Consider the following 15099-nt stretch of genomic DNA (forward strand, 5'->3'; position numbering starts at 1 on the left):
TGTGAAACAAACCAAAGGATTGCTCCATGAATTCTGATTTCTGATGGATAGTAGTGTGTTTGGTTCTGTGGTGTTGTGAAAGATAATCAATTGTTTTTCCACGTCAAAGGAACTGCAACTCTTTGTAGCTTTGAGATTTTCACGGTGAAAAATTGATTTTTGTGGTGTCACCACGGAACCAAACATACATACAGATTCTTTCTTTGCATATCAAGTCTGCTTTGCAAAAGTCCACACTAGCTTTGTTGATATTTTCTTCAATTTCTTATTGTTTTAACTTTTAAGAGTTTAAATTTTTAATTCACAAATAATGCAAGTTGTTAGGTTATTAATTTTTGTTAGTAAAAAAATTTAAACTTACAATTTCTCCTTCACCTATTTTTTTCTTTTAACTATCAAGTCAATCTTTAATTTTTTTTAAGAGTTTAATTTTTATGGATTATCAATATAAAAAAATTTACACTATCAATTATTGATAAAAAGTTTTTTGAATTTTTTAAAGTAGTTATTACATAAATTAATAAACTTAATGTACATATATGATACATAATATTATAAAAAAAAACCTGTAATCTATCCGTACAATTAAATTCTTATTTTAATTGTTATAAAGAGTCACTCTTTTATAATGATAAAATAATATTACTTCCGATCTTATTTTATAAAAAACAGTATATTTTATATTAGAACCTTGTTTCTTAAAAATAGGACTAGTAGTAATATACTATTGTGTAAGCAAGGGTTGGCTAGGCATGTGATATGGGTCCTTCATCTGCATCGTATCTGAAATCACAAAAACAAACAAGCAAAATCCTCTTCCTTCCAATTTGTAATTCCTTGAGTACCAATGGCTAAGCATTTATCATTGACGCGCCATCAGCACTATCACTTTCAACTCATGACACCCCATTCATTCAAAAATCAATACCCACTTCCCAGTTGCCACTTTAATGCAAGGAATTGGTATTTAACCTTTTCCTCTATTAGCTTATAATTAAAGACAAAAACATTTCCAACACTCTCCTCTATTTCACTATTGCCTTACCTTTATGATTACAAAAAAAAAAAAAAAAAGCACATAATTAACAAAATGGAGTCTGTGTGGTCCACACACACCCTTTGCACCTTCTTTTTCTGCCTTTCTGCTTCATATAAACACTCCCCCTTCTTTCACTTCATTGCTCCAAAAAGTCCTAGCTCAACAACAAGCATATCCTTCATCATTGTCACCACCCCTTTGCACAATGGAGAGGGAGAGAGCATTGTTTGAGAGGGTGAGAAAGAATAGCACAGTGGAAGAGGAAGTGGAAAATGAAGTGGAGGAGGAGGATGAAAGTGGCATTAGTACTACTGAAGAAGAGAAGAAGAAAGGGGTTGGTAGTAGTGGTGGGAGAAGAGGGTCAAGTGGAGGTAGTGGAGGGGTTTCTCCACCTTCATGTCAAGCAGAGAGGTGTGGTGCTGATTTAACTGATGCAAAGAGGTACCATCGCCGCCACAAGGTGTGTGAGTTTCATTCAAAGGCACCTGTTGTGGTGGTTGCAGGGCTAAGGCAGAGGTTTTGCCAGCAATGTAGCAGGTTTGTTCATTCAATACCCTCTTATCTTAAGCATTTTCTCTTTAAGAGTGAATTTTGTATTGTCTTTACTTTTTAGCATTTTACTATGCATGGTAGACTTGATCATGCTTTCCTATTATGTATTATCTTATTTTAGTTCATTTGCTCTTGAAACTAACAACTACATTTTATTTGTACCAAACAAATCACTAGAACTAGCACTAGCACTGCTATAAACCTTTTAATTAAGAACAAAGTCCAAGGTTTTAAAAAACGGTCCATGATCGCGATACAGCTACAAGGTCACAATTGTGACCGTATTGGTAACATTTGTCCAAAATTTTCCACAATATCAAAAATCATGACTATTGCAACTGTTCAATGGACTAGTTAAAAAAATAAGCCTTGATCAATGACTACAAAAATTTGGATGCTCCAAAACAAAATATGACAAGGAAATAAGGAAACATGATCTATGAATAGAACAGAAACACTCATATGTCATAAGTAATTGAATTTCATTGTTTATTCTTCTTGCACTTTTCTTTCCTTGTTAGTTTTTTTTTTTTTTTTTTACAAGAAGTGTCAAATAGTGTAAGCTTAAGAACTTCTTCCTATGATGAGTGTGTGCAGGTTCCATGACCTGGCAGAGTTTGATGAATCCAAGAGAAGCTGCCGCCGCCGGTTGGCCGGACACAACGAGCGGCGCCGGAAAAGCAACCCGGAAGCTTCCAATGAGGGCAGCACCAAAGGCCATCACCCTAAGGAAACAACACACTGCAGGCTTGCAAATGAGAGGGAGAGAATTCAGATGAACCTACCAGGGAGTTCCGGCTACAAGTCTTTCAACATCAGATGAAGCCAAAGTGTTCACAAAGCTCTCTCTCTTCTGTCACCCTTTGGTTTCTTACAACCCAAGGTATATAATAAAAACCACTTTGTATTGTATGTTCACATGAGCAAGAATCAAAAATCACAAAAACTTCCAACAGCCAAAGCCTGATGTCTTAATATGCAATGTAAGCTAGCTAGTTTCCTGAGCTCTGTTTTTCTTATTTGGATAGAGTGCCTTTTTTTTCTGTTTGCCTTATCACCATTGTTATCCTATAGAAGCACCCTTCTTGATTGGGGTGTGCTCTTATCTTCCATTGGGTTAGAATAAAAAGATATTGCTTCTTTTGGGTATTCATGTTTGTATTTCGATCATTACTTCTTACTTTCATTCCTTTCTCTTTCTATATATGCTAATAAGCTACACCATTAGGGGCTAGATTCTGTTTGAAACTTAAACTAAATTACTCAAAAAGGTACATCTTTACAATTCTATTTTTCCCTATTCTGGGCTTACTGTATAGATAAATTTTATTTCCATTTTATCTTAAGTATCTCCACAACATAATCGGAACCTTGGTTACTATTGAGAAGTCATAAAACCACTGTGACTGAAAAGGAGTCCAAACATGCAAATTGCAAAGTATATATATGATGATTTGGTCTTTAAAAATGTTACTTGCTACTTTTGTTTTTTCCGTTTTGAAAAAATGTTTATACAAATTAAACTTTCAAATTGTTACAGAGAATAACATACAAGAATCAATTTTATTTTATAAAATTATGATGATACTATAAAAAAATAGAAGTAATTATTTGTTATTTTGTCTTTACCATAAAAGTTTAATTGATTGTTTTTCACCATAATTTTAATTCAAACACACTATTAATTTATTAGTGCTAACAATAACTATTATAAAAGTCAATTAAAAGAAATTATAAGTCATTATATTTTAATATAATCTTTTAATCTAGGTGATATGATAAAATAATCTTTTAAAATTTTAATTCAATAGGTGCTAAATGTATAGATGAAATTTTCAAAGAATATATAACAAGGCAAGTAACATCTGCTATTAGATCATTCCAGACTAGTAAATTGTAATTACCTTCCTCTGCTATGTCATGATTAAATGCCTTTCTTCATGCAAAGCCATACCCTCCGTCCTTCTTGCCAAGGTGTGTTGGCAACAGTCATCCACAGTTAATTTCAAAAGGGGTTTCACAGGTACAACAAAATGTAGTCTTGCTCAATTTCCCACTCATAAGTCATTACCAACGTGGGGCAGGCTAGTGGGGAAATTAATAAAGAATGAAAAAACAACTATGTGATATATTGAAATCAATTATCACACTTTTCCACTTATATTATTTAATAATTTTATGTAGAATACAAAATCAATACTCTAATTATGAATTACAACTTTTTGCAAAAAAATTAAGTTTATAAAATTTTATACAAATAAGAAACTAATTAAAATCTCACAACTTTATTTTAACACATAATATGTTATTCAAAATATAAATAAATCTCTATTGAGGAATGGTATTAACAAATGTTTAAATTATATAAAATTTGATATGCCCGACTAAAAAGATAATATCAATATTTTAATAATTATATTGGTTAATTTCATATTTTATTTTTTTTTTACTGAAATTTCATATTTTATATAAAGCTGTTAAATCATGTAAATGAAAAATAAAATTGACGGTTAATAACAACTAAATATTGTTATATATACATCAAGAAATTTGGCTAAACATGTTGTATTTGATACGGATAGGACAAAAACCTGACTCATTTTTTTCTAAAAAAATAGAAAAGTAAAAAATAAGTCAATTAAAAAATAGACTTGATCATCAAATTTTTTATTATAAATTCCTAAACCTAACCCATTTCCAGTTTTGGAGGAATAAATCCATTAATTCTTTGATTTCAATTAATAAAGTAAGATTGAACTAAGAAATAAATTTTAGAAACTAAAAAAAGGTATTTTGAACAATTTAAACAATATGGTTCATTTGTACACTTTATACGTAATAAGTATATAACTATAATCTCTTAAAAAAAACAGATAACTGTAATGCTGCAAATACAAATTTAAATTAAACACGTACTTCTTAAAACATAAATAAAAATAAAATATGAATTATAAATGATTTCTTACTACATAAATAATAAGATTAATTAGTCCTTAATTTTTTTTAATTTTTTTTAGTCCCTGAATTTTTTATTGTAATTTTTAGTCCCTGAATTATTTTTTTTGTTCACACTTTTAGTTTAGGATCAAAAAAGTGTTAAAAGGACCAAATCAGATTAAAAAAAACATTTAAGAACTAAAAAATAGAAATTCTAAAAAAAATAAATAAAGAGATAATCTACCCTAAATATAATATCATCAATCGAATATCTTTTTTATAGAAGACAACTTGTCTAATATGTCAAGAAACTTTGTTGCTTTATTTGTTTTTGTTTTCTGAGTTTAAAACTTTATTTCAGTACCTTAAAATGTCTGTGTCAATTTATAGTATGCTTGAATAACACCAAGAATCAATTTTACTCTTCAAAATCATATTAATATCATAAAAAATAGAAATAATTATTCGATACTTAGAAATTCATCATAAAAAAAAATTGATTATTTCTCAGTGTAAATTAATCTAATCCAGACACATTAGTCCTTTATGTCAGACAAAATTAACAGTGTAAACAAAATTGCAGAATAGTTTAACAAAAACACTTTAAAGAACTAATTAATGTAAAATCTTTAAAATTTAGGAGAACAAACTACAAAAGATTAAGATAGAATACTAAAATCAATCGCAGTTCTTTTTAAATATGACAGCTTGTATAACTCGTCAACAAATTATGCTAACTTCTTTATCTCACGCCTGTAGCGAAGAAAGAAAAAGGATATATAAATCATTTTAAAATTAAGTAGTTGGTGTTGTCTAAGACAGAATTAATGTTTCACATATACGTGAGAAATACCAAAATAAAGTCGATGAAGTATCAAAACACAAGCATAGGTGTTTTCATAGGCACAAATGGATGGTCTACAAAAAATTAAATGGCTAAGAAGGAATTAGTAAAAGGCTTTTCAAGATGATAAAGATTGACCAAACTTTCTTGCATTCGTACGAATTATTTTGGTCTACACAATCTAAAACTAAATCCTTTTTTACACTGTTACATCAAACAACACGTTCTCAGACAGTTGATTTGTATGAAAGCAGATAAAATATCACAAACAGAATGCCACAACATAATAACACCTAAAGGGAATCAACATTAATCCATATACACTAAAGTATATGTTACATTTTCAAGTTCGAAGATAAAAATCTACTATGTGAGTTCAGTGATCACTGAAATTTCACAACAACGCAAGAGATATCATCAGAACTTTTCCTGATCTTTGCTTCTTCGGTAAGCACCTTAGCTGCGGACCTGGCATCCTTAACATCTTTGATAGCACTAACTGCTTCTTGATTTGACATTACCTTCAATAGTTTCAATAAAAAAGATGTTATTAGTGCAGAATATGCATGTATCTGAGTGTTTAAAGAAAAAAAAAAGGACACATATTCATTAGGTGTGTGCATTGTGATTTCTTCATTTATCAAATGTTACCTTCCATAACCCATCACTGGCTAGTATAAGAAACTCTGCATCATCTTCTATCATCTCCAAAGTTACATATGGTTCTGAGCTCAAATGTATCTTCAGGCTTTTGTCACCAAATGCCCTTGACACCGCCAACTGACCATCGACACGTGGAACATCCCCTAAATTGATCACAAAAGCAGTATCATTAGCACTGAATTAAAGTTTGCCATGAGCAATTCTTTTAATCATAATATGAAGGATTAAATATGTTTTTAATCCGTATAGAAATGGTAATATGGTAATATACACTTCTAGTTCTTGAAAGGAAATTATCTGCCTTGGTGACTGATTGGTCATGGGCTCGAATCCAAAAACAACCTCTTTGGATATGCAAGGATAAAACACCATACAATGACCCTCTGGGCACTGGGGTACGTTAGTTTTTTTTTTTTTTAACACTCTTTGAATTATGAAATGTATCATATGTGATCCTTAGAAAAGGAAGGGAGCAAAGAAGAGATGTCAATTGACACATTTCCATAAATGAAGGACCTAAAGAAGACCATTGTTTTTCTAGAGACTAAAAGCTATTTAAAGAAACTAAACATATTTAAACCCTAATATCAAGAAGATAAGAAAAAGCAAAGAACCAACCATATGCTAGCAGAACTAAACTTAAACATCCATATAACAGGATGATTTTGTGCAAAACTTGGTTAAAATCAATGCAAAATTATCTTACATTTTAGAATGTCAACATACCTGGGAAGTTTGACACAAAACCACCTCTGTTTCTTATATCTTCACTTTCTATGCTTGGTTCATGATCCACTGATAGTTGTTTGGCCACGCCATTCTTGCATAAGACAGCCCGGGAATCCCCAATATTGGCCACTAGCAGCTCCTGACAGTTGATCAATATTGCAGTAACCGCAGTTGAACCCCCTCTACCCAATTCACCTGATTTGTCTAAAATAGTAGAATCAGTTATACCATATGCTCTCTTAACAGCCTCAGCAGGTTCTGTCCAGAAGTTAGGCTACATGAAGAAATGGGGGGAAACAGAGTCATGGACATGCATTAGATTTGAAAAGTTTAATTTTCATACACTTTCAATATAATTTTTTTAATTTTCATATTATTAACCAATTAAAAATCATATTAAATATGACTTTTAAAGTAATTATTAAAAAAGTCAATAACATTACCATATGATAATGTATGATTGAATGACAAAGTAAAGAGTCAGCGTATCTTTATCTCCACCTCAAACTAAATCTTTGAATAAAAATCCAAAGCCAAAACAAAAACTAGAACGATCAAGAAAAATATACCAATAAGTGAATAAAAGGAAAAAGAAAGGGAAAAAACAGAAATTTCTCATAAAGACAATAATGACAAAATCTTATCCCACTAGGTGATGTTGGCTACATGGATTACACAACATTCAATACGGTTAAAAACCACTAGGTGATATTGGCTACATTGATTACAATACGGTTAAATACCAATGCTTCAGAGACTTCTCATATCAAGAGAAAATATTCCATTTCTAATCTATTTAAATTCTTATTACATACTAATCAAATTCATTCAACTTGCACTGACATTGTTACTTTTTCAATTAGACTTTGAGGTCCAGTATAGTTTTTAGGCTTCACATCAACTCAGCTCACATATAGATTAAGTAACCATACAAGATTAGGAACCCTCATTACCTCTTTCAAGATATTATCAAACAAATGAGACTTCAAGTAATCAGGTACACTGTGACCTGAGTGGCCATCAAATATTGCAAATAAACCCAATTCATTGTCGTCAACTTGCTTGAATTGAGCAACAAGATAGTCTTCCATGGCATGACCTGATCTCCCCTTTACCAAGTGAAAGCCATGAGTTATGTTCTTCTTCATCTTGCTCTTTCCTTTACCAGAATCAGGATCAGATGAGCCCAAAACTTTTTCCTGCAAGCAACACAATCATATCAAAAGACAGTCAGAATAGAAAACCCAGAAAATTGAGAGTTATGAAACAATGAGAATCAGGTCTCTGAGAAATATCTGACTGAAAACTTTTGAACACGAGTACTCCACAAAGCAGAAACATAGACAATTTATCTAACAAAGTTCAATTTCTTGAAGCTTTGTGTCATTGATTGTAAAGCGTAATCAATCATTATAATTATTTTCTCATTTCATACTTCCTTAGAGGGCGAGCCCTGGTGCAGCGGTAAAGTTGTGCCTTGGTGACTTGTTGGTCATGGGTTCGAATCCGGAAACAGCCTCTTTGCATATGCAAGGGTAAGGCTGCGTACATTATCCCTCCCCCATACCTTCACATAGCGAAGAGCCTCTGGGCAAACAATTCGAGGCAGAGGAGAGAAAGACCCAAAAAGACTATAAGAGAAGTTATCAAGAAGGATCTCGAACTTAATGATTTGGATAGAAGTATGGTACTTGATAGAACATTATGACGGAAGTTGATCCATGTAGCCGACCCCACCTAGTGGGATAAGGCGTTGTTATTGTTGTTGTTGTTATACTTCCTTAGCCTCCATTTACCTTAGTATTTCATTTCAATATCTTAATTTCTACACACCCTTTAATGTAGTTGTCTAAAAATCAACACCTAACTAGATAGCAGTTATTACTACTAATTATTAGGACCATCTGCATATATAGCATAAATCAGGTTGATTGATATTGCAGCTAGCTGGAATTAACAACTGGCTAAGATGATACTAAAGGCAACCCACTCTTCATAAGGGGTATAATTGACTTTTTCCATTCATTCTGAGTCCTTAATGGTCAAAAACACAGTTGTGGAACTGGGTATATATTGAACCCGTGATTCACTCTCCACCAGTGATGCAGGAGCATTTGATTCTAAAAGTTGCTGATGACCACATAAAAATTGATTTTCTAACCACTTTGACCAGCAGTAACCTTCCAACCATCTCCATTAATCAGCCAATTGAATACCAAAAATTTGATCATTCATACACCATAGCACAATAGATTTTGCAAATTTGCTGGAGCAAAATACTCTAATATCTTGGATTTTTATATCATATAAACATACATATAGTGGTATATTACATTTAAGCAAAGAACGTAAACCTTTATGATATGAGTTAATTAATTATAAAAATGGAGCTACCAAGAGATACTATAGGCTATTCAGTTAATTATTTCTGATTCCGCAGTAAATTTTCAAACATAGACATAGCATAACCTGACATGAATATGATCACCTATTACGCAAGTTACATCACCAGTTTAATTAGTGACATAGTCTTCCCCTGTATATAGATCCGAATTTAGAATCCAGAAAGGTAAACAAACAGTGACAACAAAGACACAGTAAAATTACATATACAACCATAAAAAGCACGAAATATAACGACAGGGTTTATCAAAGAACTGATTGACAAAGATCTATCAACACCGAGAAATGAATAGAAACAAAGCCAAAGAATTAAGTGCACAAAATTAAACATATGATATAGCAATTTTTAATTTAATTAAATAGTTGTAACTAGTAAGCTATATAATGAGGTCCGTGTATATATGTACATACCTTCATCTTATGAAAAATTTCCCTGCCCGTCATAGTGGAGAGACCCTGAAGGGGTTTTATATAGAGATTTAATTAAGAGGGTGTGTTGTGTTGTGAGCGAGTGTGGCCACGTAGAGGGGGGGGGGGGGGGGGTTGTTTTTTTTATGTATATATGTATATGTATATTTTTTTTGGGGTGGTGCACGCAATGAGAGAGGCTAATTAAGAAGAAGACAGGGGAGAGAAGAGGTGAAGAGGTGGAGAAAGAGAAGAGAATAGAACTATAGAAGTGAGAAGGGATCTTAGGAAGAAGAGAAAGACGAGTGTGTTTTGTGAGATGATGAGGATCATTGTCGCGTTGACACGACTTTTTTTCTACTTCCCAATACCATGCCGCGTACGTCGCAATGACGAAGACGCGTTCGCACCCACACTTGGCGGTGTTCCATTGGGTGCCTGTCCCCTCCTTGTCCACTTTTGAGTTCATCATTAAATTAAAGTGTACCGCTTTATTAACCATTGTCAATTTAGTATTAAATATCATTAAAAATAAAATAGTTAATGTAATTAATATATTTGTAAATATTCATTTTTATATATCAAAATGTATATTCATCCCAGAAACATTAAAATTTTCAATTTTAATCCTTCAAAATGAAAAAAATATGATAAATATATTTATTTTCTATATATTACTTGTCAGAGTTTAAGTGATATATTAAAGGATAAATTTATCAGTGTTCTACAAATAATTGTTTACTTAAAAAGTAAGTCAATTTTCATATTTTTTTTCTTTTTTTTTTAATAATTACAAACATAATATTACAAGTATTTAAAAAATAAGAAAATAAAAATAAGTTAGAACAAATATAATAATAAATATAATATATTTATTGGTCTGAAATTTCTATCGTGATAATATTAGATAGTGAAAAAATCAAGTTGAGTCTCATTTTTTTTTGTAAGGATTAACTTAATAGCTATGTATTTTTTAGTTTCAACTTGATTTTGTCATTATCTAATATTATCACATTCGAAATTTTAGAGCAACAAACAATTATATTTATTTATCAATATTATGTTTGTTTTAACTTATGGTTGTTTTTTTTTTTTAGTGTTTATAGTAATGATATCCTTACAACGATTAAAAAAGGGAGAAAAGATGAAGATTTATTTTTGTCCCTAAGTGTATAGAACGTTGACATCCTTGAATGTATCACACAGGCTCTTTCATTAATGCTAATGGATGAAAATTAACGGATGAATGAATTTGTCGTACTTTTTTTTCCACTTTTAAAGACTAAAATTTGAATTTTTATCTTTTGAAGATAAATTTATCTGTGTCTTACACATTTAAGGACGAAAATGATTATTTATTGTTAATATATTTTTTGCTTTAAATTTTAATCAAGGATCTTATTTGATGATAGGTTAATTATATTTTTATGTTCATTTTGAACATTTCTAGAATTCAACCTTTAGTCTTTAAATAAAAATTTGATCAGCCTTTGTTCTTGAATTTTTTTTCCGTTCATATTTTTTATTTCTTTCGTCAAATATTGCCATTAAGTGAGATGCAGCGTTAATTTTTAATTTGGTATTATATTTGTGGCGGTTAATTTTTATTAGAATGTGTATTCTTACGTGAATATGATACAAATATTTGCCGCGATGATACATTTTTAAAAAAATTGTTTTTAAATTATATACAAATTAAACTTTCTTTGTCTTTGCTTTACCCAATGTCAATTTTTACCCTGAACATTATATACATGAGACTCAAAATACTCAATTAGTCAATATGTTTTCCCTTTTAGTATGATTATTTTATTTCCTTTATTTATTTTTTCATAACAGGATGATTTGGTATTTTTTATTGATAATAAGTGGATTAGTATGTTTGAACTGTGCAGTTTTTTAGTATTTTCATATTGATTGTATTTTGATAATGAGTTAAAATATAAAAATCTACTTGCTAAGAGTTTGCTTATTATGTTATCACAGGAGATAAAGTACCAACATTTTGTTATTTAGAGTGAATTATACAACAAGTGCATAAGAAAAAGATGGACAATATGTCTCTAGCAAAGTTAAGGACTTCATTGTAAGTATTTTTTATTAATATTGTTTATGTTAATCTATTTGCTATTATCATCTAACTAAAATTCTATTAATTTGTTGTACAAATCATATGAGAGTGTTGTAACAGAGAAATATGAAGAAGATAAAAACAAAAACATTCCACAGTCAACTCTGACAGTTTGATTAAAAGTGACTGCTGAAAACAAAAAAAGATAAACTCCACAACATGAATCAGCTTGGAGCTTATCAGTGGTTCTCCACAGGGTCATCTTCAATAGTTGCAAGTCCATCTTTCACAAATTCTACACATTCCACAGAAGACATTAATGCAATAATTATATAGATGTCTCAAATGCAGATGCAAACACAATTGCAAATACAAAGACATTCACTACATCAATCATTGCAAACACAAATGACAAACATGTAGTTACAAATGTTAACACAAATGCAAATGCAAACACAAATGGAGTTTTTTCGAAAAGAGATATTGAAACACCTTGATATTTGTTTTTCTATATTAAATAAATATATGTAACATTAAAAAAATGTTTTTAATAATTAAATAAATAAATAAATATTATTTTTGGTTATTATTGAGGGAAAATAAAATGAGTTTATGTTAAAAAAAAATGAGTTTTCTTAAGCATGTTTAAGTGAGCTTTGGCCTTGTGTGTTAGTGGATTTTTTCTCTCTTAAAGACTCGTTAACATAAGCTTAACTCTTAACAAATGGTATAAGAGTCTCATTTTCTCCCTAAGCAAAAATCTAGCCTTTTTCTTGTTCTTCTCTATTCTCGGAATCCTTGCTACCATGAAACTGTCGGAGGAATCGTTGCACAGAGCCCCATCAAAACCTTGAGTTACAGTTGATAGGAGTGTCTCTTTGTTTTGTCTTCCCAATTTGAAGGTAAGGGGTGGGGGGGGGGGGGGGGACTGATAATTTCTCTTCTTTGCATAAACCTAAGTAGAGTTTGTATTTTTCCCCTTAGATATTGTGTCCCTTTAGATTTTAATGGATTATTCACATATTTTCTTGCCATGATAAGTCGATTTTCTACACTTTATAAAGTGAATGCGTGAAAATTGTGTGACGGTGGATTTTCCATACTTGATAAATTTGTCTTTCAATCTTGTTGATTTTTTTGTTACTTTCTAAAATTTCCGATGCGCATTGTGTACATGTACATATTGGCACTTTTACTTCACAAGCTTTTGTTTTTCTTCCACACCCACGATTTCTCTTGAAATGCATAGATGTAGTGGTTATTAGAAATTTGAATTGACCAAAGCTTTAATCACATTATGTATTTAGGCATATAGTAGATTGGAATTGATCTAAATAGTTTAATTGGAATTGACCGAAGATTCCTAGTAGATTGTGTTGTGTATTCTTAGATAATAATATATATAAATTCATGTATACTTATTTTATATCTATATACACATATTGTTTTAAGAATGAGTTTAATGTCTATGCATTGATGGTGTAAAATAGTTTTACGCTGTCATCCAATCACAAATTATCGTTTGAATTACTTTAAGATAATTATTTTAAAAATCAACAAACTTATCATATATTGTAACACTACAAGAAGTACTACATATGATAGCATTTTCTTAGCAACATCAATAGAAATGTTGCAAATGTTAATAAAATGACTTAGTTAAGTTTTTCATACCTGGAAAATGGCAGAGGGTGTCAGGAACGGGGTTGACAACATTTCCCTTCTCCATAGTGAGGCATTCACCTTCCTGCAATAATAAAAAAACATTTTTAGTCAATAGTGTGTTTTGAGGGGTTAAGAGAAGGAGTACTATAGTTTATAATGTGGGTTGTTACCGTTGGAGATCGTGGACGACGGATTCGAGGTGAGGGTATTGGTGGGGTAAAGTGAGGTTAAGAAGAGCGTTGATTGTGGGTGAGAAGGAACTTAGAAGGCACATTAAAAGAATGTAGGTGGCGGGGAACATTGTTCTTTTGAGCAACAAACAATTATGATGATGATGAGTTTGGGTGTGGCACGATGTGATCGACAGTGGTGGCACGACGTGGTCGACGGTGGTGGCACGGTGGTGGTGGTTTCCATTGAAGAAGGGGATAAAGGGAAGAAGGTGATGATATGACTCTGAGGTGTCAATGATAAGGCTTAATGACGTGACACTTTGTCTGTCACGTCATCACTTAACAAAAAGAGACTAACGACAGGCACTATGTTGAAACATAAAAAAATTTCAGGTACTTAGTTGCAAAAAAATGAATATTAGGTAATAATATAAAAATGATCTATTTTTCCAGGTATAAAAAACTTAATTAAGCCTTAATAAAATAGTATGAATTGGTAACATTTATATGAATAAATATTGCAATTAGTCACTCTAAAATAAATGTTGCAATTAGTCGGTTACAATCTTTTTTTTTTGTGAATTATTAGTTGGTTACCCTCTAATATTGTTGTGTTGGTGTTTTATATTTTCATTATATTTTTACTTTTTGATTCCTTTCTCACAATACCTCTCTCGCATTCTCACACTCTCACTCCAGCGATTCCTTTGTCGATGCACCACTTTCACTCTCGCGTTCCTCCATCCCTCTCTATCAACTCCTCTTCATGTCATTCTCCTTTAGCTTCTCGCTCATCGATGTTTTTTATTTCTCTTTTTAATCCCACTTCAACCTTTTGCAAGAATATATTTCAATTTCATCAATTTGTTTAACACTTTGCAATGCCTTAACCATCCGCAATGAGGTGCTTTAATTTCTCTCTTGTTGTTAGGCTCACAAAAATAAACCCATAGAAGTTAAGGCTAAGGGTGTAATGCCCTGAAATTTCATTAACTGAAAATTGATGTTTAATGTATTTGTTGTGTTATTTGATCATTTGATTGATTTCGATGAGTTGGGGTGTTGTATGAATTAGCTATGTGTAATTGCTTGATGTGGATGTTAGGTTATGTGGAGTTTAATTGACCTATGTTGAAATTGTGAGATTTCAAGTTTTACCCAAACCTGTTACGGTAAAATTATGATCCCAGACTCGTTAACCATTGGATCACTTTCAAATTTGGACTGTAAGTTTGTAACTCATGTTTTCAAGCTTTAATCGTTGGAATTTTCAAAATAACACTTCTGTAAATTATAAATACGTTCTTCAGCATGAAAAACAAGATTTTTCACTCTTCTTCTCTCCAAACATCCACCCAAACCCTAATACCTTCTTTTCCACCACCCACAACCACCAGTGGCCACCATAATCCACCGTTGCTTGTCGTCGGACCACTGCATGGAGAAGATCATTTTAATCGGAGTGGAATCCTCAAAATCCACCTCAAGGATTTGGTAGAAAAACAAGCTCTCAATCCTTTCTTTCGTAGTTTCTATGAGGTAACTTTGACTTCTATGCCTTTCTCCTAGTTAGTTTGAGCTTCTCTGAGTATCTCTTGTGTTTTGAATACCATAA

At 31.5% G+C, this 15099-nt stretch overlaps 2 protein-coding genes across 2 annotated transcripts; one reads left to right on the forward strand and one right to left on the reverse strand.

The window, feature by feature from the left end:
* The first annotated feature begins 1150 nt into the window (after positions 1 to 1150).
* LOC114416840 (squamosa promoter-binding protein 1-like) lies at positions 1151 to 2742 on the forward strand. The gene is made up of 2 exons (XM_028381873.1): positions 1151 to 1576; positions 2189 to 2742. Exons 1-2 carry the CDS (start codon positions 1245 to 1247, stop codon positions 2412 to 2414), a joined length of 558 nt encoding a protein of 185 aa, XP_028237674.1. The 5' UTR covers positions 1151 to 1244; the 3' UTR covers positions 2415 to 2742.
* A 2754-nt stretch (positions 2743 to 5496) lies between these two features.
* LOC114416841 (probable protein phosphatase 2C 39) lies at positions 5497 to 9936 on the reverse strand. Its single transcript, XM_028381874.1, has 5 exons — positions 9579 to 9936; positions 7718 to 7963; positions 6762 to 7038; positions 6024 to 6178; positions 5497 to 5893 (listed from the first exon to the last, which is right to left on the reverse strand). Exons 1-5 carry the CDS (start codon positions 9609 to 9611, stop codon positions 5756 to 5758), a joined length of 849 nt encoding a protein of 282 aa, XP_028237675.1. The 5' UTR covers positions 9612 to 9936; the 3' UTR covers positions 5497 to 5755.
* Positions 9937 to 15099: the final 5163 nt, after the last annotated feature.

Source organism: Glycine soja, chromosome 6, assembly GCF_004193775.1.
Source record: "Glycine soja cultivar W05 chromosome 6, ASM419377v2, whole genome shotgun sequence".
Taxonomy (NCBI): Eukaryota; Viridiplantae; Streptophyta; class Magnoliopsida; order Fabales; family Fabaceae; genus Glycine; species Glycine soja.